Source organism: Anas acuta, chromosome 20 (genome assembly GCF_963932015.1).
Source record: "Anas acuta chromosome 20, bAnaAcu1.1, whole genome shotgun sequence".
In the NCBI taxonomy this organism is placed as follows: Eukaryota; Metazoa; Chordata; class Aves; order Anseriformes; family Anatidae; genus Anas; species Anas acuta.
In genome coordinates, this window is record NC_088998.1 from 6,138,911 (window position 1) to 6,163,166 (window position 24,256).

Consider the following 24,256-nt stretch of genomic DNA (forward strand, 5'->3'; position numbering starts at 1 on the left):
TTGGGGAAATCTGGCATTAGGAGGCTCCTGATAAAAGAGCTCTCTGGACCTTTTTTTATCTCTCTCCATGCGCCTCGTGAGGTGAGGGCCAATCCTGCACACAGCCAGCTCTGCCACAAAAAGCCCCAAGCCATTGCATGTGTGAAGCATTTCATTCCCTTACAACCATCTTCTGTTATCAAGGAATCAGGCACTTTGATCCCAGCTGAAGCTGGAGAAACAGCAACGAGTTCGTGGTGCCACCCTCCTCCTCCTCCTGCTCCCTTTTCCTCCAGAGCAGGAGTTGGAGCCTGGGAAAGCGCCCAGCTTCCCGAGGGGGTGGCAGCAAACATGGCAAGGAAAGAAAAAGAACAGTGGGCAGCTTGGCTTGGCCTTGCCTTTTGTTATTAGCTGCTTTAAATATAGAAGCAAGCCTGATGTTCAAAGCAAAGCGTGGGTGTTGAGCCCACGGGTGGTGGGGACCCAGCCAACCCGTGGTGCGAGGGCGAGCGTTGGCCACGGAGCCCAGTTTGCTCCACCCCAGGAGAAGGGGAAAAGAAAAAAAAAAAAAAAAACTCAGGAAGGGAGGTAAATATTTGCTCTCCAAACACAAACTGCTGCCTGGAGGTTAACAAGACAAATAACCAGCCTCTGGAACGGGAGCCATCCCATGCGCGAGTGCAGCTGGCCGGGCGAGCCACTGCTGGGTGGCCAGGGCCCGCGGGTGCACCCCAGTCCCCAAGGTCTCCAAAAATGAGCAGAGGGGTGGCAGCTCGGGGCCGGGGAGGCATTGGGATGTGTCGCCACACCAGGGAGCAGCAGGCACCTCTGAGCCACCACCATCCTTTCTGCCCCCCCTCCTCTGCCCTCTACCAGCCACGTCCCCAGCTTCCCAAATGAAAAAATATTGCGGCAAAGTTAGGAGCGCACGGATCGTCACTAACCAAATTGAAACACCTATTTTCCGTCTCTATTTCACCGGCTCTGCAGCCGTCGGGGAGGATTTATCTCCGCTGTAAACCCAAGAGCAAGTTCAATCTTGTTTGTACCTGGCAACGGATCCAGGTTAAGCCAAGGCCACCGCTCGCTGCTCCACATCACGCGCACGGCACCGGGGGCTCACGGCACCTCCCCGCATGGCGATGTCCCTGCTCCAAAGGCACCAACTTGGCACCGAGAGACAAAGGGGCTGGAAAACAGCATGCTGTCCCCACGTGTGTGCCTGAGGGCAGCTTGTCGCTGTGCCCTTGTCACCATGGCAAGGTGCCCATGACCCCAGAATCTCGCTGCTCCGTGCTGTGCCCTGTCCCAGTTTGTGTCACCAGGTCGGAGCTCTCCCCATGCCCGTGTCCCCACACAGAGCCAGGATGGCTCTGGCTCAGCCCAGCCTTTGGTGTGTGATGTGCCAAGGGTGGCCCTCGTCCGTGGGATGGCCCGTGTCACCCCAGTGTCACCCACCCACCAGAAAGCCCAGGGTCACCCCAGTGCTCCCAGCTGGCACACCCCTCCAGGGGGCTGGCCCCCACAATGGCACTCATCGTATAGTTTGTGTAAGTGGCACCGTCCCACTGTCACTAGAGGGTACACCTGGAATTGTCAAAGGAATCGGAAATTCTTTCAGGAGAAAGTCCTGGGGGCAAAACCGATCTGTTTTAAAAGCCCAGCCTTGGGATTTCCCCCGTGGTTCTGCCGTTGCTCTCACCCCAAACCCAAACCTTTCCGTGAGCCTGTGGCTCCAGGAAAATGAAGCCTCGGTGGCTCCCAGACCAATAAATGGGTTTTGGGGTGTCGCAGATTACCCTCAAACCACCACTACTTATTTTTGTACCTATATTATACGTACATACGTGAGGCTGTCGTGGAGCTGGAGGTGCATCACACACCGTGAAGTCCAAGGGGCTATTTTTACTTGCTGACCCCTCGCTAAACCAGGGAGGAAAGAGGCAGGATGAAGTCAAGTACCCAACGCAGAAACCCCACTGCCCTTGGCTGAAATCCTGCCTGCTGGGCCAGGCTTTGAAGGACCGAAGGTGAGAGGAGAGGAAGAGCACGAGAGAGCCCAGGATGGGGACCCCTGGGTGACTGGGACCCCCCTTGGAGGGGACAGGACCCCACAGCCTAAGGACCAGCTCAGGAAATACCCATAAAGAACAAAAGAGGACTTGGACTGGGTTATATTTTAAAATGCTCATATATTTTCTTATTTTTTTTTCTCTTTTTTCTTTTTCTTTTTTTCTTTTTCTTTTTTTTTCTTTTTTTCCACAATTCTAATACAATTGTTCATCAAAATACTGGCGTTTCCAGCAGCAACTCTTTTTTTTTTTTTTTCTTTTCTTTTTTTTTAAGTGAATAATAATATACGGTAGTGATTTCACAGTAAAACAGACCTGCGGGAACGCCGGATATACGTGACAAAAGACACCCCCAGACCAGCCCGCCCTGCCCTCCCCTGCCCTCCCCCCCCTCCCCGAAAAAGATTTTGGAAGTGGGGGAAAAAAATAAAAAGTTCATTCAAAAAAATTATTTCAAAAGAGATTTCATATAAAGCCTTTAAAACACAGTCAGAAGTTTCTCCCTCTTCTCCAGATCCCTGTCCCTGCGGCTGAACATTTACAGAGAGGAAGAGAGAGAGAGAAAGAGAGAAAAATAGAGAGAGCGTTTATAACAATCTCTGTAGAAGAAACAAAACAATCCAGAAAAAAAAATATCCAAGAATATGCAAGGGATAAAATTACATTTGTACAAAAATAGATTTTTAACTTTATTGATGCTTTAGATATTTTTTCCTTATCTTTTCTCTTTTTTTTTTTGTCATTCTAAATTTTAAATGTATTTTATTTTTTTTTTTTTTTAGCTATGCAACCCATAGCCAAGGCATCCATCACTAAGTATTGGGAATTGCTAAAGCTATTTTTTTTACTCAAAACCACCTGCTGCTCAAAAGAAAGAAAAAAAAAAAAAAAAAAGAACAAACAACAAAAAAGGGCATCTTAAAATAGATGCATTTCCTTTGTCTCGAGTCATAAAGATCCAGATTTGGCGTACGCCAATTCGGAAAGGGCTTCAGATACAATGTACTCGCTGACATGAAGCAAAAAAAAAAAAAACATATGAGAGGAAAAAAAAAAAACAAAAAAACAGGAAAAAAAGAATTGACTTAAAACAAAAAGTCTGTAATTGCTACGGTTATAATATATGTATATGTGAGTGAGGATATTTATACAGTGTATATATCTACAGTACATACATGTATACACACGCACATATGTATCAACTTAAAACAGATCATGCACGCTAGTCACTGATGGGGACAGCATCAGCTCTTGAGCCACGGTCGTGCAGGGGGGGGAGCTGAAACGTGCCCATGGCTCAGGTGGGACCCGCGGCGGCGCACGAGAAGGCAGCGAGGAACGGCCCGGGGTGGCTGAAAAGCTGATGGTTGTGCTATCTTTAGAAAATTAAAGATTGTCCCACCAACAAAAAAGGAAATTTAAACCATAAAAAATAAAATTGAAAAAAAATAGATCACCCTAATCAAACCAGATTTTTGCGGGAGTACTAAGATCTGGTTAAATGAAAATCCTACCTCTCTAGCGAATAATGTGCCTTTTTTTTTTTTTCTTTTACCCACGTATCACCTCTTCAAACAAGCGTGTAATATATTTATAGATATTATGATGAGGAAGAAAAAAAAATAAAATAAAAAGCCAAAAAAAAGTGAAAAAGGATACAAATGAAAGACTCAAACTCATGCACAAGCACGTTGCTTTAAGGCTGCTGTGGCAGATGTCAGGGGACGCACAGAAGCTTTGCCTCCTGCTGGGGACGGCTGCGCCGGTGACCCTGGGCGGGTGGGCAGGGGTCGTGCTCGGGGAGGGGGCTGAGCACCCGTGGTCGTGTTCAGGACCTGCTGAGCACCCCGAAAGCTGCTGGTGTGGATCGGAGGAGCTCTACTAAAAGCAGCAGCCATGCGGATTTACAGCAATGTGGGAGCTCCCTCAATACTTGCCGAAAGCACGAGGTCCAGGCTGGTGCTCAGCCCTTCCCCAAAACCCTCCTCCACGGGGGGGGGGGGCACAAATCACGGCAACGCACCTCCCCAGCAGGGAAACTGAGGCACAGAGACACATCCTGACCGAGAGCCCCTTGCTGGCAGAGCCTTCCCCTTTGCACCACGCTTTTTGCTCAGGACACCCCGCTGCTCACGGCGTTTTAAGTGATATTGAGTTAAAAGCAGGAGGGGCTGGGGTGGGCTGGGGGTACCTGCTCACGGACCGCCTATCCAAAAACTCACCGAGCAAAAAAAAAAACAAAACAAAAAACATCAAGTGGTTCTACCCAAGGGAGACGAACGACAGCTCGGGTTTATCATAGTGCAAGGTCGAGAGACTCTTCCACAAAGCTTCCTCACCCCGGGGACCGTCCGGCTCCAACCGAGCCCCCCGGGTGCTGCCAGCCCCCGGCCACCGCGCGCGGGTGCGCACGAGCGCTGTGCTGGCAAGGAGCAGCCTGCTCGTGTTTACTGGCACCCTTGCTAGATTTCGTTGCTCTCGCCTAGTTTTCTTGGCAAATTCTTCCAGGGTGAAGCTGTTTAATAATATTTTCGGCGGCATGCAGGCTGCTGGAGAACCAGAGCCAAAATGCTTCTCCTTCCCCGCCTCTGCGGATTCGCCACTTCAGGCCAGCCTAAGGCAAAGTTACGACCTGAAATCCTGAGTATTTACCCGGCGAGGAGATGGCCTTATTAACTGCAGGGGATGGAGCCGCCAGGCTGGTGACAACCGTGTCCCCTCCAAAGCAGAGGCGGGGGCTGCTCCGTCCCCCTGCAGGCACAAAGCGGCTGTTTGAGGGGGCAGCTACAGCCCCGGGGAGGAACGGAGAGCCACCTCTCTCTGGGACCTAATGCTCTGTTGCTTTGGGGCACAGCAGATGTGAAAGTGGCCTGGAGCCAACCGCAGGCACCTCATCCTTGGCTCTCAGCACCCTGGGATGTGCTCAGGACCGTCCTGTCCGGCTGCAGGGGGGGGAAATCCTCCCCAGGAGCCTTCCCAGCTCGTTCTGCTCTGTTTTTTTTAACCCGTTTGCTCAGGCAGGCTCTGGGGACACCTGATTAAAGTGAAAGGTGAGGTGTTGGGGACGGGCACTCCGGGCTGACCTCCTGTCCCTGCCGGGCATCCCTCTCCAGCCAGGACCTCCCAGCCCCACGTCGCTGCCCAAATGGGGAGATGTGGGGAGGGGGAGCCCCATTCCTGCTTCACCGCTCATTAACATCCACAATTACCAAACGCTCCCACTAATTGTTGCCCTGCAGTGTTTTGCACCGCGGCTGCTGAATCAACAAGCTCTTGGATGAGCCCAAACCCCCGTGAGGGCACAGTCAAGGTGGTGGGTGCTTTGTTGAGCTCACCCCAGCAGCCAGAAACCCAAAACCAACCTGGAGCAGGGCAGGACCAAAACACCAAACAGGGAGCACTGCCAGGGCACCGGCCCCTGCTGCTCCAACACAACAGCCCTTAAATCAAGCAGGGGTCCTGCAGGATGGTGCCTAGTGAGCGGGGCCATGCTGGGATGCTGGGGGCAGTTGGGAGGGCAGGGGTCTCGGCAGGACCCCAGCAAGGGCAATGCCGTGTCCCAAACAGCCTTAAAGCAAGCGCTCCGGACCTGTGCTCGTGTCTGTGGGCAGCTCCGGCCTGAGAGCAGTGGTGTCTGGGGCCCTGGGGTGGCCACCGGGTGTTTGGAGGGGGGATTTAGCTCAATCCCAAATCCTCTGCTTTTAAGTGAAAGGAGAAGGCTCTGCGCAGCCACGGGTGACTCACTGACGGGGCACAGTCAGGGCCGCCTCTCCCTGCGCGAAGTAACTATCGAGACTACTAATAACAGTTAGAAACCAAAAATAGAATTCTTTTTTTTCTTTTTTTTTTTTTTTCTTTTTCAAAAAAAAAAAAAAACAACCAACCTCCATCCTCTGAAAATAGCCAGCTGCAATCTGGTGAGCCGAACCACTCCCTCAGCTCATTCAAAACCCCCGCTGCCCAAAAGGGCCACCGTGGCCGGCCGGCACCGTCGCCAGCTCCCGTGGCACGGGGCGCCGCGGCGGCCGGCGCAAAGCTCTCCGTCCCCCACTTCTCTACATCTACCGCAGGGCAACAGCGGATCAGGTCTTTAGACGCAGCAGTGACAGCAAACGGACAAGGGTCAACGTGGCGAGGCGGCGAGGACGTCGGGGGGGTGGCCCCGGGGAGCGCGCGGAGAAGCTCGGACGGTGCCTCCAGCATCGGGGAGGGCAGGAGGGGAAGGGGCTGGGGTTGGAGGAGGAGAAAGCAGAGGACGGAGCCCCGTGAGGCCCCGGCCGGGCGAGGGACTGACCCAGCAGCAGTTCTCTAAGTCATTTGATGGGGCGCTTCCAGCATTTCCATCAAGAAGGTGTCGATTGGCGTGTCGCCTATTAGCTTGAAGAAGAAGAGGTGCTCCAGGCATTTCAGGCCAATGGACCGGAGGGCAGGGAGCCGGAGCAGGAGCTTGGCGAACCTAGGGGAAGGAGACACGACACGGTTAGATGTCCTTCCAGCAGCCCCGACCTGCAGAGCTTCTGTGGCTGCTCCTGCGCGGAGCCAAAGCTCCTGCTACCAAAGCTCTGGGCTGCACACCCAGAGCCGTGCAGAGAAATTATGGGAAATCATTAATTATGTCCCCAGCCATGAAAATTAGATGCTCATGGTGGATATTCACAACAAACATCTGCTGGTAGCTACACAGAGAGAGAAAATGTGACAGGAACAGCCATCCCTGGGCTGGGGCGCACGGCCGGCTCTGTGCCATGCACGGGCTGCACCGCTCAGCCAGCACCCCGAGGTGCTTGTGGGGTCCCTACAAGGGACCTACGAGGGTCCCTACAAGCACCCAAGGAGTGCTGCAGGCCGCTCATGACCTGCTTGCTCTCTGCTTGCAGCCAGGGGATGCAGGAGGTGCAGTGGGGGCCAGCTCCTGCTGCCTGATGCCGCTTTGCTGGGGGCAGCGGGCACCTCCCAGGCAGCTCCGTGCAGCCCTGGGGGGGGCTTCTAGCACGGCCAAAACCCGGCTGAGCCCTGTGCTGAAGGTGCTGCGGGGTTGAAGATGATGGAAGCAAGCTGATGGGAGTTCTGGAAGCAGAAGCTGGAGACAGGGCTGCAAACCAGCCCGGACACGGGGTGCCAGCCCCCAGCTCCCCTTCTCCCCGCCCGGCGCACGGGGCTCAGCCGAGCCCCAGCCGAACAAAAGCCCTTTCTCCCCGGCCCGCCCGGCAGAGACGCTTTTCAGGTCGCACCCACGAGGCTCGCAAAGAGCGCTGACAGCAAGGAGGGGAGAGCCAGGGGGGCTGGGGAGAGCCGACTGCGTTGCACGAGCCGGCTCCCGGCGCCCACCGAGCCCCGCGCCCACCCTGCAGCCCCCGCGGGGACACCCAGGGGTGCCCCCACCCTGCCCATCCGCACCCCACGGCGGGCACGCAGCCAGCTGGAGGGCACACGTCCCGGCGTGCAGAATGGGAGAGAGGCCCTTTAATTGCTGGCAGTGCATTTTTTTTTTGGTTTTACTGCTGCACAATTCAGGCTTCGACACAAGCAAAGGCCAGAACCGAGCCAGCCCAGGGAGAAGGGGACTTCAGAGAACACAGAGAAAGACAAGCACAAACATAGCGATATTATACATGCATGCACACTTCTCTTTCTCTTTTTTCTCCTTTTTTTTTTTTTTTTTTTTTTTTTTTTTGCTGAGCTGGCGAGAACAGCGGGACCGGAGCCAGGAAAAACAAATCAGTCCTACCATCCCATTCAGGAAGTTTCACTTTAAACCAAACCAGATGATGGCTGCAGCCCTCCGATACGTTTAACCGTGAGATAACCAGCCCGCAGCACAGCACCGTGCCAGGGGAGAAATCAGCCCCGCTTCCCCGCGGCTGCTCCGTGGCACGTACACCCCGTGCCCCCCTGGTGAAGGAGCAGGGGGTGGCGTGGGGGGCAGCACGGCTTGGTTTTTCCTAGGAACGCCTCCCCTCGTCCTGCTGCCCCAGACAAGTTCCTTTTGGGTGTCTGCAGGGTGCCCGGCAGCCCTCGTGGGCTGGTTTGAGGCCGAAGGCGTGTGCCGCAGGGCACCCGTGGGGGCTCGGCGCTGGCCGCGGCGGGGAGCAGGGGAGGATGTGCGGCGCCCACGACGCTGCTCCGTGCGTTTGCTCAACCACAGGAAGAACTTGTTTCCAGCCCCAGATGGTGATCACATTGTGCCATGAGACCAGGAAGATGGAGAGAGCTCCTGAGAGCCTTTCCCTTCGCTGTTGTGCAACCCCGGCCTCCCAGCCCACCGGTTAACCCTCCCCAGCCGCTGGGGCTTGTTGCACCCCGGTCCTGTGCTGGAAAGGAGAGGCAGCAAGGCAAGAAATGCTCAGTGTAGCTCCTAGGTATAGCCCTCAAGGATTACCCTTAAAGGTTTTGGCGAAGCAGGGTGTGAAGATCACACGAGGAGCTCCCCGAGGTCATTCAAAGCCCACAAGCAGAGCCCCTGCTGCAGGCTCCAGGATCCACAAAGCTCCCACATCACCGGGGCTGCCCCTGGGGGCACACATTTGGGTGGTGCCTCAGTGACTTTCCTCAGGGGTGCCCAGCAGCTTCACGGTGCTTTTCTGGTCCATGAAAAGCAGCCGCACGCTCCCGGGGGCTGTCCCCACGGCATCCCCCTACCCGGTGCCCCCCGGCCAGGAATGAGGCAGCGAGAGCTGCGGCACACACTGGATGCCTGTGCGAGGCTAAGAGCGCTTCCCAGCGGGGGAATAACCCGGGAGAGCTGCTGGCCGCATTCCCCAGCGCAGCTCTCCTCGTGCCATTTAGGGCCGGCTGCCCGCTCGGAGCCCGAAGAGGCACAGAGCTCTCCCGAAACTCCGCAGCTGCCAAGTCCAGGGGCCGGGGATTTGCTGAGGAGGTGCAATTCAATCACGTTTTACAGGAAGAGGACTCGGCTCCGGAGTCAGCCTGGGGTCCATGCACACTGCTCAGGGCACCAGAGGCGATCGTCCCTGCTCTGTGCTCCTCACCACTGCCAAAATCAAGAACACCCAACAGGACCTTTATCTTCCACAAGCCAGCCAGGAACATCCTAGAAACCTCTGAACAACCTTGTCTTTTTTCATCTGCCAGCACTTTGATACCCAAAAGGGAGAAAAAAGAGGCCCACTATTACTCCCGAGGCTCTGCTCTGTTCGCTTTACTCGCTGCTTAAGCGCATCCTTGTTTTTCTGAACCACCCAGACCAGCAAGACCAGGAATGCAGGTGAGATGCAAATCCCGGTTGCTGGGGCTGTTTTTTCCCAGCGTTTGAGCCTCAGCAGCGATACAAACCGGCAGCAGTTTCCAGTGCTTCGCTTGGTTTCTCAAATGACTGTCAGTAACTGAACTGGCAGTCGCCAGCTTCAGGCTGTAACTGGGAAAATGCGCCCACTCAGCTCCGGAGAGCTCCAGGAAAGCATTCCTAATTCCCCCTCCCATTCCCAGCTGGATTGGGGGAGGCAGGGAGGGGAGAAGAGAGCATCAATTGAGGCTTTCACTTCCCAGCAATGATGCTCATCTGCCACTGAAAATTAACTCCGTGTGTGTCTTGTTTGCTCTGTGGTTTGCTCTCCGTGGTTTCCAAAAGGGAAACGATACCCCTGCCCCCATGTGCTCAGCCCAGGAGGAGCTTGGGCTCCTCGGCAACACCCAAAGCCCATCCTCGGTGATTGCAAGCACAGGGCTAAGGACCTCTCTCCACTCCTCTGGGGGATTTTCACAGCTGGAGGCGGGACAGAAATGAGCAGCTGCCTCTGCAGAGAGCTGCTCGCTCCCAGAAGATGCGGTAACAGAGCGAGAGCCCGGTGCAGACGGGACCCAGCACCCTCACACTGCGGGCTGCAGCCCTGAGGATGGCACCGGGACCCCCCCCCAGGGTCTGCAGTGCCCCCAGCACGGGGTTTTGTGGCTGTGGGACGGGGCACAGCCAGCAGCAACTCACCTCCCGGGCTGGTCGGGGTATTTGTGCTTGCAGTACGCCTCTAGCGATGCGTACACTTTCTCCCGTAACGCCTCGACTTCGGCCGGGTTGGAGAGACCTTTCGAGTCTGAAAGGCAAGGGAAGAAGCATCAGCCAGGAGCCTCGAGGTGTGCGGGGAGGCGAGGCACCCCTCCCCATACACCCTCTCCCCATACACCCCTTCCCTGTGCACCCCCCTGGGTGCGCAGCCACCTCCACCCCTCCCAGCACCCCCAGTGCAAACCAGTGCAGGGCATGACCTGGATTCAGTGTCTGCACCCTGAGTGCTCCAGCAGGACCCCGATACCTTCCCGAGGCACTCAAGCCCCGAAAGGTTTGCCCTGTGACCACAGAAGCCCCATTTTACCCCACCTCGTATCCCAGTCCCAACCATTTGGGCTCGTTGCAGTGGTCACAGACCTCAAAGGCTTTAAGACCCCATCGAGGCACGGACTTGGGGGATTTCTCCCTCTAACACAAAGCACTGCAGTGGGGCTGTAAGAAAAGTCCCTACTCCAGCAGGTCCCTTGAGGTGGCGAGGAGCTGGTTTTAGCAGGGGGAAAGGGACAGCCAGGCCATCGATATCCCAGGCGCATGTGCAGTGGGAACCTCTCCGGATCCCCCTTCCTTTACCATACAGGGCTAATCCCAAATTACAGACAATAAATTACTGGTGATTACGAGGGGAAAAGAAAAAAAAAGTCAAACAGAACAACAAAAACAAGACACGGCACTGACCCTGCTGGAATGCCTGGCGTGGGGATGGTGGGAAAGGGCAGGGACCGAGCAGTGCCTGGGCACAAACCCTGCTCCTGCAGAGAGCAGAGAGGTGAGGGGGGGCCCCAAATGAGCACCTCTGTCCTCGGCCATGTCTGCTTCTGCCCTGCACTGAGCCACGTTAAAACGCAGGGAAAGCCCCAGGAGGGGCATCTACAGGACAGCAGCCACCTCCCAATGCACTAAAGGCTCGCAGGAAGGGCAGGGATAACCCCCAGCAGCAATCCCTGCCCCTGCAGTCAACGGGAAAGCCTGCTGGACTCTGTAAATCTAAGCCAGTTGCAGACAAAAAAGTTCTTGTGTGTTTTATGAGCAAGCTTCGTGCCTTTCACCCTCTCCAGGCTCTGCGGAGGACTTTCCAGAAAGCCAGCTAATAAACCCCCATGGATACTGAGATCAGGGAACAGAGGGCAATAACACCTCTGTTCTGACTTTGCCCTGATTTTTTTGCCTGAAAGGATGTCTACATTCATTTTTAGGAGCCCAAAGGATGCAGCATCAGCCAAGGGAGGTGTGGGGCACGGAGAGGAGGTAACCGCATGTACCGGGATTGAAGAGGACAATGGCTCGCAGGCAGCCCAGCTCTGTCTTGTCCATCTGCATGTCTCGCATTTTTGACACGAGTTCTGTCAGTACTCTGCAAAGGACACAGAAATCACAGGCGTCAGCATTAAAAAGAAAAAGGGAAAAAAAAGAAAACCCCCAAAAAGCAGGTGTCAGGCCCAGAGCGAGGTCCGCTGGCGCACGTTTAATAAAATCATGGGACGGGGCTCATTTATACCAGCTGAGGATATGCCCTCATTTTCCTCCTGTATCAAAAATAGCTCATTAGGAACATCGATAGTTCCTGTGAGATACAGCAGGGACCGTAAAAACTGGCTCCGTGCATTCACTGAGAAGCTTTGGCACCTGAGAAAGCTGCCTAAAAATAAATAATAATAATAAAAAAAGCAGGTATCTAAAAGCAATTTCCTCTGCCGGTAATTTTTATTACTCCCTTTGCTCTTTCTGCAGGTGCCGGTCTTGAAATATTTTCCACTGATTGCCCAGTTTTTCCTGTTGGGTCCTGCAGTGAAGTCATGATCCTGCACTCATGACCTCACAGGAAACAAATGATGTCACCCGAAGAGCAATTTCCTTGCAAAGCGAAAAAGCAAAAGCGGTTTGGTTCCAGCTCAGGCACCTCGAGATGAGTCTCGGGCAGAGAAATCAGCCGCAATTTACGCAGCGTCTGGAGCCATGCTGCGGGTCACACACGCTGGAAGCCTCGCTTGAAAACGCTTTTCCAAAGCACGAGATTAACGAGCCCTTGGGACACGCGTGCGGAACCTGCCGGCTGTCTGGGGGGCTTTTTTTTTTTATTTTTTTACTGTGAAAACAAATTCAGGTCTTGGTCCAATTAAAGATGAAAAGAAAGAAAGGAGCAGCCCCCTGGTTCAGGCGAGGAGGCACCTGCAAAGAAGCTCTGCGTTGCACCGGGCAGTCCCGAAGCGACTGCTTGGTGCTTTCTGCGGGTCCAAGAGCGGGGACAGGGCGTCATGGGACGGATTTGGCGGCTGGGAGCCGTTCCTCTGCCTGCACATGGGGACGTGGGACACCCGCCTTGGCACAGGGACATCTAGACAAGAGGGATTGAGATCCCTTCCCCTACCATCCATCCCTTTCTTCCCACCTGTCAAAGATGGCCCCGACGCCAGCACTGTGCGCGCTGTTCCGGTGCACGTGGAGCCCGGTGGCTAAGAGGATCCCGTCTTTCACGGCTATGGAGCGGTGGGAGAAGGAGGCGATTAGGAGCTCATTCCACCCTGGGGAGGAGAAAACAACCAAGGCCGCAGGTTAGAGCCATGGGGTCCTCAATGGGTTCAGGGATCCCTGGCACTAAGGGCTAAGAGAGGAGGAAGGCACCCGAGGGACGACGCCTTTGCTGGGGTCCCTAGGCTGGCTGCGGGATGGCAGGGGGGAGCCGACCCTTTTGTGCATGTAAGGGAAGGAAAAGCTTGCTAAGGAACAAATGCACTAAAAATATAACGCTAACAAGAGAAGCAGTTTCCTCTCGAAACCTTGCAGGCAGGGGTGCAAACAGCCCTCTGCCTGCTCCTTGCTCTGCGAACCCCCGAGTGGGTGCCGAGCCCCTGGTCTGACCCCCTATTCCCTGCCTCTGAGCAGTTGAAGAGCTATTAACGCTTCCTATCAGCTAATTGGGCTCATTTTCAAGCCCTAATGGGGCACAGAGGTTCATTCTCTGCTCAAACAGGGCCCTGAAAACCCTCGCTGAGAGGCGAGGTTCTGTCACTGGCATGTGGAGAGGGCGGCGCTCCCCTCGCCATGCCATGGCATGGATGTCCCATGACCATGACCCGGCCAGTGACAGCCACTTGGACATCAGCTTGTGCCTTATTGCTGGATATAGCACTTCGGGTGACAGGACAACACATGTCCTCTGAGCCTGGACCAAGCAGGATCGGTCTGAAGCAGCTCGGATGGGAAGGGAAGGAGGAGGAGGAGGACGCAACTTCCCTCCCCGCCCTCCAGCTCCCCTTTCATCCCTTTTTCACACATAAAGCTGAGCTCAGAAACGCCTGAAACAACCCCCTAACAAGAAGAAACACTGCAAAGGTTGAAGGGTGGATGTTTGGGTGACTTCCAGCCAGGAGAGGCGTCTCTGACAAGGCAGGATGGGTTTTCTGCAGCCCCAGGGAAGGCTCACGCTCATCGCGGGGCTGATGCGCCCAGCCTGAAACTGCTCTCATGTCCAGGACCCAGGGTTGCTTGGCAGGGTCCAAAATCTCAGGATATTCAATTTATTTAATTTTTTCCCAGGCTAGAAAAGCGATGCAGGTATATCCTTCATCTCTCCTGCCACAGAAGCATGCCTTTTCTCCCTGACTGGCACAAATACAAGGTCCACGTGTGCCATATTTACTTGCTGCGGCAGAGATGGGCTGCGCCGTCAGAAATGTTGACAAGGAATAAAGTTCACTGTTCCCTGAGTGGCCACAGGATGTTTCCACCCCAATCAAGGGAGCATTTACTTGCCTATTTACTGGGCGAGGCCTGGCACTCGCAGCGGGATTGCAGCATTGCGAAACCCAAGGAGGATGGAGGAGAGGTGGTGGCTTGGGGCTGCCCCTCAAACGAGGTGGCTGCAGCCCCCCCAGGGATGCTTTGGGTGTCCCAGGGCACCCAAAGGCACCTGGCAGCACAGCGACCTCCACGTGAGCCCACCTCATTGCCACGTTTCCCCTCGTGGCCCTATAAAACGAACCGGAGACGTAGCCCCTGCCGGGCTGGCCTTGACGCAGAAAAGGAAAATCCAGGGAAAACGGGGTTCAAAAGTTGGGTTTCCTTCTCCTCCAAAAAGCTGGAAGAGGGAAGGTTTGTAAATGATTCAGGATGACGGAGGAGAGCTGCTGGCGGCCCACCCAGCACCGCTCCGCGTGCTCCACTTAGCTCTGCCTCCGAGAACGCCTGAGCGAGCCCGGCTGACGCTCTTAGCTAAATTTTTAATCCTTAAATATTTCATGGGCAGCTGTTCTCTGCAGGCCGCTCTCGCCACTCAATAATAGATGGAGCCACAGCTTAAAAGACTTGGGGGAGGTTATCTGAGGCCCCGGCAGAGGCGCTAGGAGCGGGGAGCCCACGGGGGCTGCTCCCGGTGCTGAGCTGCGGGGTCCTGGTAAAAGCCCAGGACGCAATGGGGTCTGCTCACACCCCACGAGCGGCCCCATAAGGATGTGGCTCGGGGCTGGCCACGATAAGCACCAACAGAGAGGAGAGAACATGGGGTCAGAAAGCCTCCGGTTCAGCTTTCCTCAGCCGTCTTCTCAAGAGAAAAGGAAACCTTGAATTATTGTCGCGGGTTTTGTTTCCGCCCCACAAAAGGAAAAGGCAGCTTTTTGTCTGCGTCCAGTCCTTCCCTTGCCATCCCTGCAGAAAGCCTTCATTTCAAAGCCCACTGCAGAGACATCCCTCAGTTCGTCCACGCTCTCAAGAGGCTCTGGAGACCCTCTTCAAAACCATGTTTTTTGTATTCTCCAGAGAGGGCCCCCAGCCAGTGCCAGGAACCCCCCCCAATCCCCAAAAGCTCCCCCAGGAGGCTGGCGGCAGCCGTCCGGTGAGGCCATGGGGCTTGCCCAAGCCTGGAGCGAGGCCAACAGGAGAACAAAACCCCCCGAAGGCTCCCTTCCTAGCCTCTCGCTGTAACCACGAGACAAAACGTGCCTATAAACTCGTATTTCAGTAAAACTAGAAGGGTGGAAAACCCACAGCAGTAAACAGCGCGGCTTCAGCGCCCCAAAATCACTGCCAAGGACTGCAGAGGGGCTGTGAGAGGGCCGGGGTATTTGTACGTACACAGTGATGCTGGTTGAGAGGCAACAAGAAATCGCAGAAATTCCAAGATTCGTGCATTTGGGCAACAGTCGGTGTTATTAAACAGAGTGACAGCTGGTGTTTGCGTGGTGAGAAGGAAACAGCGATCCCGTCATCGTCCTACTCCGGAGCCCTTCTTCTACCTCCTCCTGAAGCAACCTGCACAGTCCTTGGGCTGAGCTAGTTCCTACGTTTCGAGTTGAGGAGCACCTGGCTCTCCAAGCGTTTTGCTGCCCAATTTCAAAGGCATTTATTCGGGGCATCCATGTTCCAAACAGGAGAGAAGCCAGAAAGTCACCAGGTGGAGCAGCAGTGTCCCTTCTACAGGGGCTGCTCACCCAAGGGCAGAGGAGGGCAGAGAGAGGACAGGGTGCACACACCCTGCAGGGCTTTCCCCTCTAAAATTGCCTATAAAAAGTGCATTTCGGGGAAAGAAGAGGAACTTTAAAACTGCCAGGGATTTCAGCATCCTGGGCTTGCTCGGGTTCAGCTGCACAGTTCACCCGATCACCCTGCCCTGAGGCTCTCCGTAATTCCTGACCTCTGGAAGTCCAGGTTAGTTTTTCTCGTTTCCGAGCTGAGCACTGGGTACCGCAGCCAAACGCCAAGGTCTTTTTATTCCTTTCCCAGTTTTGTCCTTCACACGGAGTTTGCCATTTGCTGGAAGCGGTTTCCCAAGTCCCACTGACAACCTGCCTGCCCCTCTGTTTCAGGGAGCATCGAGCCAAAGCCCTTTTAATCACTTATCTCATCACGGGAGCTACACAAAGCGCTTCACACCTAAAATGCATCCTCCTCAAGTCTGCTCTTGCTTTCCTGCTCCCCCCAGTCTTTGTGTATAACCTGCCAGCAGCTGGGGCTTGCAAAGAAGACCCTTTTCCCAGCTAACTGCTTGCAACCTCCCAACGCCTCCGTTCCTGCAGACCCCCTGCAGCATAAGGAAATTTAAAATAAACCCGAAGACTTTTTATTTTCATCTTGGTGGGTGGGAGAGGGAGGCTGATATATTTTTCTCCTCCTTCTGGTTTTCATTATGATCAAACGCCGTAGTCCGATGAAATTTCGTGGGGTCCCAAGCCTTCTTCTTGTCCTTTCAAGTCCCAGCTCGGGAGGAACCCAGCACACATCTCCGAGCACCTCGCTCATCCGCGAGGGAGCGGGGACATTTTTTAAGCCGACTGGCAGCTGGTGCAACATTTTGGATCACGTTCAGCAACGCATCCCCCGGGGGCTTTTGAAATCCTATTTAGCGATTGAATTATCAGAGGCTGTTACTCAGAACCAGCTAATGGCTTGTGAGTTGCCTAAATCTCAGCGCAATGCCCATCGGTGGAGAGACGCGGCACCCGCGGGGCTGCACTCACCTGCTCGGAGCAGGATGACCTGGTCGTCCAGGGGCAGCTCGGAGAAGTGAGGGATCCTCTTGGCCCACTCCACCAGGGTGAAGAGCTGCTTGTCGGCTGCCTGGCATATGTTCGTCACCGGGTCATTGGGCTGCGAAGAGAAGGAGATTGAAAGGCTCAGGAAAAGGAAGGAGAGGAGAGGCTGGAGGAGCAGCGAAGGGGCTCGCCAAATTCGGGAGACCCCACAAGCGGATGCTTGCAGTTTTAGGGAGAGGAGGTGGCTTGACTTCACCTCCACCTGCCTCTTGCTGGTTTTAGCGAGCTCCAGAACAGGACCCAGGTGTGCTGAGACCCAGCACCCATCACACCAAGCAAGCAACCAGCTCGCTCCTCGGGCAGGACAGGACCCCGTGGCCACGCAGCGTCCACGTTCCCATTGCCAGCACCTCCCAGCCCCACCAAACAGCAACGGAGGGGGCATTACAGAAAAAGCGAAAAAACCCTTCCCTTTGAAATATCATCCACTAACAAAAACCATCTGCTCTCAAGGAGGACAGTCAGCCTAAACACACCAAATCCCTTTTTAAAGGAACTGCTAACAGCTCAAGTGGGCTCGTGATTAGGAACTGGAAGAGACCGTCTAACCCCGGCAAAGACAGACCCCGCTAGTCCAAGTGTGTATATATGGTTTACCTCTCCGGACAGGGATGTATGAGCCCCTCCACACATCCCGCTGTAATCCCTGCTGATACCTAGCAGCTTTGATCGTGCAATTATTTTTCTTCCATGGCCTTAAAAGAGCAGTTTCAAAGCTGGAGGAGGAGCGTTTACTGCACCTCTGGATCGCACGGGGACGGAGCACGGAATGCGCACAGCCGAGGCAGGAGCTGACCCTACACCAGCTCCCCCTGCAACCAGCCCAGGATGAGGCCATTCCCCTCCTGCTGGCCCCGTACCCAAGCACCTCTCCCAGCAGGGCAGAGGTGCTTGCTGCTCGCCAGGTGGCACGGAGGGAGCAGGAGGTGGGGATGCCACCACAGTGCACATGCCACCAGCGATGAGCTGGTCCCTGTGGGACTGTAAAGGGAAAAAAGGAAAAAGGTTGGAGAATAAATCATCTTGGAGGTTATCGCTTCTTCTCCTTGCTTTCCTTGCTGGCTGTGTTAGGAGAGAGCTGACCGAGCACTCACAAACCAAAGGGAGGTGAGGAAGGCTGCTCTGAGAAAGGGAAAAAGCCCAAGGCACACAACGCCTCCCTCTGCGCCACGGAGCCGTTCCCAGGGACCCCTGCCTGGGGCACTCTGCCATCCCCTGGCAGCAAACACCACCTCTGTGCCTCAGTGGCCAGCATCTCCCCTTCTCCAGGCTTAAAATAACCGGCATCTGGCAAGCAGGGGGGCACCCGCCTTCGAAGTATTTTCACCTGTTGCTTGCAGAGATGGATGGGCTGGGCTGGGCTGGGGTTCAGCAGTGCAGCTGCAGAGCAGGGAGATCGTTAAGGGGATTTTCCCCTCCTCACTCCAGCAGCTCCCCAAAGGGTGCAGCCACAGGGGGGTCTTGCTCTAGGGGAGCTGGGGCTCATCTCTGGGGAAGAAGTGAGCCAGGACTGGGTTCTCCACCAGGAGAGGGAGGGAAGGAGGGCAGATTTCCTCTGGACAACAGGCAAACCCTAAGCTGGGTGCAAGGAGGAGCTCTGCAGGAGCTTTTCACTGGAAGCAGGGGAATGGCAGCACCCAGAGGTGTCTGCAGGAGGGCTGGGAGGGGGCACCCTGCACTGGCTGCGGCTCAGCCCAGAGTAACCATACCGTGAGCACTGGGGACCAGAGCTGGCCTGGGAGAGGGGCTGCAAGGAGCCCCCAGGCTTGGTCAGCGGCCAGCTGGAGATCCTGGATCCCGTGGGGCAGGAGAGGGATGGAGCCCTGCGTGCCCTGGAGCAGGACACGACTTTGGGGAGACCGCGTGCCCCTGCCGAACCTGACCCGCGGGGCAACAGGTGGCTGCGAAGTGGTATTTTAGGAAAGCTGGATGTTTTTCCCAAAGGATTGCTTCTGGGTAGGTTGCCTCCAGCACTTGCCTCGATGCAGCAAACCAAGCTCTGCTCCCACAGCCCCGGTGCTCCGCAAGTGGCACGAGCTGTGCTCGGCTCTCGGCACCATCCGAAGCCACAGCGAGGGGCCCAGCCTTTAATTACACCTCAGATCGCAGTTCCTGGAACCACGGTGGCGCTTCCTGGCAGAATTTTAACTGCTGTAGCTTGAGAGGCAGCTAAAAGTGTCATCCCCGCGGGCTGGAGGGCCCCTCTTCAATCCAGGACGGGATCTACGGCGTGCTGCTAGAAACCATCCCCGCGCACAGAAAGCAAATCCCCTCCTGCAGTAAATAGCAAGGGCACGGTGCCGGAGTGTGACAGAAGGAAAGGACACGCGGGCACCTGATCCTGCTGGAAAACTGGAGCTTGGAGACATCTTCCAGAAAACGGTGACTTGAAACCAGCTGCTAAAGGCCGATTAACGGGAATAACATCTCTCAGTTACAGGCTCTGCTTTTCGGTGGCCAGGAGCCCATCCAAGGTGGTGATTACGCAGCAGGAGCCCAGATCGTCCCGAGGGGCAGGGGGTGACAGGGGGATTTCGGGGACACAACGTGGATGAATCCTGCAGCAACAGTCACCGAAAGCTTGTGGGAATCTCCCCGGGGCTTTATCCCTTTTGCCACGGTCAGCAGCCTGCCAACTCTGCCAATTAGCAGCTATTTGCGGAGGCTGCAGAGCTGTTGTTGGGGGCTCCCCGCTGCAATTAGGAGTGTCTCAGTGATGCTTATCGAAATGCCGAGGCTTGGCACTGCCCTAGAACCACGGGCCCACCCCTGCCCTCCCCTTTTATCGGCTGCAATAACTGTGCCAAAGCCCCACGGCTGGTGCCACGCTCGGCTAGGTGGCCAAAACCAGCGCAGGTGCCAGCCTGCAAAGCCAAGGGGGGACGATGGCAGGAAGGTGACAGTCACAGACATGAGACCAGCTGGGAGAGGAAGGTGTTAGCTCTGTCTGTGTGCTGCCACCTCCATCCTAGCCAGGCACAGCACGGTGGAAACGTCCTTGCAAGCCTGCTCCTGCTTGGTCCTTGCTCCCCAGCTTGCCGGCAGCGCTCAAAGCAGACGTGCAAAGGTGTGGGGGCACAAATCAAAGGACCCAACGCATCAGGCTGATGGGAAACAGCTTGTATTTTACCCCGTGTCTATTAGGGACTGAATTTGCCTGCCTCTCCATCACGTCAGCCCTCTGGGGAGGGCTGGGAGGAGGGCAGCTCCTCCGTCTTGCCTCGCCTCATCCGGTGGCCTCGTCCCTGGCGCTGCTGGTCTCATACATCTGCTAAACCTGCTACAAATGTCACCTCATCGACAGAAGCCGCTCGACAATAATAGGGCATTTCAACAAGCCTCCTGCTTCTATTTAGATGCAACACACATCCTTGTTCACAGTAATGCGTGTTGAATTATGCAGGAACCAGCTTTCAATTTGCTACAAGAGGCTGAGGAGACGCAGCGCCAGACGAAGCCATTTATTTCACCTCGCTCTCTGGGGTTTGTTTTCAAGTCAGCACAACGCTGCCTACAACTCCCCTGAAGTATTTGTAATCCTGATAGCAGTCAGAGCCTTTCCCAGCCCTCCGCTAACCGCAGCGGGGTTGCTTTCCTCCAAAAAAAAGCCCCTCGGGTCTCCCTGGCAATGGGGAGCCACAGAGGCAGGTGAGCTTCCCCTCAATCTGCTGCTGGAGAGCTTCACACGAGCCCTCCCTGTCCTTAGCAGGAAGCCTTACCCAGCAAAAACTTCACTCCACGACCCGGCCATGAAGTCCCCTGGCAGGTAAAGGCCAAAGAGAGCATCTCAGAGAAGCAGCCAAGGCTCAGATCCCTGCACGGAGCAGCCTGGCTCCAAGACCTGTTAAGCCCCGCAAGATGCGGTATTCGGCTCAGTCCTCCAGCCTCCCGTGAAGAAAGAGCTAAAGCAGCATTGCAGCAGAAAATAAATACTGCAGAGGCCTTCCGTCTCCCAGAAATTTCATCATCTCTGCACACAGATGCCCAGCACGGAGCAATAGGAAAAGCAGAGGGATATTTCCCCACGTGTTCCTGCTCTCAGCTGCCTGCCCACCCAGCCCAGCTCCATCCCACAGGACCCAAGGGATGCCCTGTGCTCCAGCCTCTCCCTACCCTGAGTTTTGGGGTGATTTAAGCCCTCTGCAGCCCCAGCTGATGCCCTGCAGCAGCAGTGCCCCTTGCTGCTTCCCCCTTGCCTGCCAGAAGGCATCGCCTTGGGCAAATGGGAAACCAAGCACAGCAGAACCCAGCCCCAAAAGCACTTACAGGGTGGTGACAATTTATTTTCTTTCTCTCCCCCTTCCTTCCCTTTTCTTTCAGACCTTCAGTCCCTCAGTATGGCAGGGGTGGGGGTAATTAGCCTAAGTGTACTTTCTCTGCAATAAGGCTCTTTACGAGGGCTTTGTGCATGGTCTGTCCTAGGAGCCAGATTTCGGATAGGTTGGAGGCAGCTGCTTTGCAGGGAGGCCTTCTCAAAGCAAGGCTATCACCTGATGAGAAGGGAATCTAAGAAAGCACAGCAAGGCAGTTTCCCACCTCCCAGCCTCCCACTCGTCCCTATTCCATCAGCTCTCTCCTCCCTGCACAAGCTCCTGTTAAAGCCCAGCTGCTTCCAGCAGGCCCAGTTCTAACACAGACTTCCAAATGTGAAGGGAACTTGAGAGCAACCTTCTGCAGGTTTTCTCTTCTTCCAGGCCAGCAGCTGTACAATTCGGCATCTGGAAAGTCACACCCCGTTTTACAGCCCTTATCTCTTTGCACTTCAGCCACCAAGGTCTGGTTATGGGCCTGATTGGACTATGAGCTCGTCAGAGCTGGGGCTGTCTTCCTGCTTTTTAGCACTGCTGGCTGTTAAGTACAGCAAAACCTTTCCTTCCAGTCCTTTTAATTACGCCTTACGGCACAAGTTCCTCCCTGCAGCTCCGGACAGAGCACCCCTCGCTGTGTCTGAGCCAGAGAAGTGCCGGCAGCAAGCAGGGCTTTGCTTTCCTCAGCCTTTCACCTGAGCTCATCTGCATTTTGGAGCCCTGCACAGCTCTTCTCCCCCAAATTAACCCTGCCCTGACCCAGGCTCGCTGCTGTGCTGGTGTTACACCAACGCTGAGCCCCTCCCCGTGCTTGCCCAGCCCCGTGTGCCAGGATGGGACCCAGGGGACATTGGGGTCTCACCGAGCTCGGCGTCAAGCCCATGTTTGCTTCAATGTACGTCTCTGTCTTGGGCTCCACGGCGAGTTCAGCTTCCAAGATCTTTTCCACGGGCATGTCCTCGTTGGCGCTACTTGTGGACTCCACCTCGTTCTCGTTGCGGTCTTTCCCCCGCTGCCTCTCCTCCTGGACAGCTGGAAACGGACAAAAAAAGGACAGGGTCAGCCCAGGGCTCCTGGCCACAGTATTGCGGTCGAGCTGGGACCCTGAAGCTCCAGGGAGCCTTGAAAACCCAGAGCATCCTCAGTCCTTGCGACCTGCAGGAGCACACACACGTCAGCTGCCTCCTTCTCCAACCTGACCTCGCCACCACCGTGCTCGGTGCGGGTCGGGCTTGGGTGCCAGAAATGGGTGGGCACTGCTGCGGGGGAAGAAAAGGAGGAGGTGAACCGATAGCATAAGGGAACCCTCAAGAAAAGAGAATTTATCCATCTCCTGAGCCTGTCGGTGGTGCGTTTCCACGGAGGTCACGCCTTGCCCCTAGCGCCCTGGGGCTCCGCGGGACGCTGCCACCGTGGGAGCAGCCGCCGGCAGCAGGGATCTGCCCTCACGCGCCCCATGCAAACCCTGATCCAGCCTTCGTCTCAGGGCAGTTCCCACACCGACAGGAGAGACCTGTCCCGAAGCCTGTGCAAGGAGTAACCCAGCCAGAAGCGTGTCACGTGCCGATGAGTTCACGTCTACGAGCACCCAGATGAAAAAGGCTCGTTAGATGCTAATAACGTTCTTATTAACCAGCTCCTTTTGAAACCGGCACCGAGCTTTCACTAAACCTGGAAAGCAGCTCCACGCAGACAGTTACACGGGTAACCGGCTCTTTCTCAACCCTAACGTTACCTGCCCGAAATCCCCTGCTGCCCAGCACGGCGGGGTGGGAACGGCTGCAGCAAGAGGAGTTTCCATCCCTTGTCCCCAGAGACAACTTCCCCAGCTCTTTGTCCAGGACTGAACGAGGCACTCAGTCACGTAAAAAGCCTGCTACTTATTATCAGTTATCCTAACGCTTTACCTCTTTGCTGAATTTAAACCTGGTTTTGTGAGCAGCAGGGGCACAGGCATTGTTCCAGCGACATCGGAGCTGCACCAGGAGACCCTTAGGGAATCGGTGAAAGCAGCTCCATGCCAAGCACAAGGATAAAATCTATAACACAAAACTGATTTCTTAAAAGCCAGGAAATTAAAACACGTGCTAAAGGAGCCCTGTACAGACACTGGTGGCATTATCTCCTCGCCAGCCCGCTCGGTGAGGGCTGCCCTCCTGCCGCGGCGCTGCAGCCTGCGGTTTGCTGCACGCCAACGGGACGTTTTGTTTGCTGGCAGAAAGCTCTCGGGCACGAAGTAAGAGGTTATTTTTGCAAGCTGCTCTAAGTTCACAGGCTGCAGAGGCTCCCCAGGCCCACACAGCGTTTTCAGCTTGGCTGAGCAGGGCCAGGTAGACTGGTAAAGCTCAGATCTGCGACGTGGCTCTGGTCCATCTGGACCTTGTCTGGGTCAGATGCTTCGCTTTACTTTTTCAGGCCAACATCAAATCCTGACGAACTTTCTCCCCACACCCACCCACGCTTCTGTTTTCTCAGTCATAAAAAGACCAGAAATTTTTGCTTAATGCCAGCCCTTCCTCAACAGCACAGACGCCCCGGAGCTCCTCTGGGCACATTCGGAGGGATAAAACAGCTCCTGAACAACAGAAAAGCCTGGAGAAAGGCAAACTTGGAAAACGGGATTTTATAAAATGACTCAAACGCCAAAGACCTGATGCCCAGGTGCACAGGACACACAGATGAAGGTACAAAGTGTGGTTCCTGGCTCTGCAAGAGGCTGCCCGAGGCCAGTTTCCACCAGTGGGACCAGTCCGAGATGCATCCCCCAGCTCAGCTGCCAGTAACTGGGCTGGACACTGGCATTTGTGGGAATGAGCTGCAGAGGTCTGCATGGACAGCAGCTACTTCAAGCCTTAAATCTGCAGATCTCGGCCCCACCAACACCAACTGTCACATTCCATAAAGACCTGGGACTGGATCTCTGGAGTCCACTCCCCACTCCCACCAGGGATTAATCAAAAAAAAAGCCCCACGGTGGAGCTGATTAAAAAAAAAAAATCAAATGGGCTTGATTTGGAGCTGGGTTTCTTTGTGGCTCTGTTATTTGGTTCTGTTTATCTTAAAAAATAAAAAATGAAAAATAATAAAAAATAAAAAATAAAAAAATAAAAAGAGAGGAATATAAATGTGGTCGCTGCATGGCAGCTTGTCTGGCAGTACTGCAATACCTTGTTCTTCTCGGCTTGCCAGAAGTCTTGGGGGCCGGGATGGATGGTGCTCCATCCCTGTAACACAGTAAAATTTAGAAAGGTCATTATATCGTCGGGTTCTCGGTGCTTCTGCTGGATTTCTGTCCCTTCCTCTCATGGACATTGTAAGCTCATGGGGTTTGCTGTTTCTCCAGGTACAGAG

General features: G+C 55.0%; 1 protein-coding gene across 1 annotated transcript in view; it reads right to left on the reverse strand.

Annotated features, from left to right (window-relative positions):
- Window positions 1–2,811: 2,811 nt before the first annotated feature.
- Window positions 2,812–24,256, reverse strand: part of RXRA (retinoid X receptor alpha) — a 94,034-nt gene continuing 72,589 nt past the window's right edge. Inside the window, exons 5-10 of the mRNA XM_068656444.1 lie at window positions 21,768–21,937; window positions 16,524–16,653; window positions 12,461–12,593; window positions 11,334–11,425; window positions 9,994–10,099; window positions 2,812–6,507 (exon numbers count right to left, since the gene is read on the reverse strand). Coding sequence (XP_068512545.1) covers window positions 6,360–6,507; window positions 9,994–10,099; window positions 11,334–11,425; window positions 12,461–12,593; window positions 16,524–16,653; window positions 21,768–21,937 — 779 coding nt within the window. The 3' untranslated portion in view covers window positions 2,812–6,359. The remainder of the gene's footprint in view (window positions 6,508–9,993; window positions 10,100–11,333; window positions 11,426–12,460; window positions 12,594–16,523; window positions 16,654–21,767; window positions 21,938–24,256) is intronic.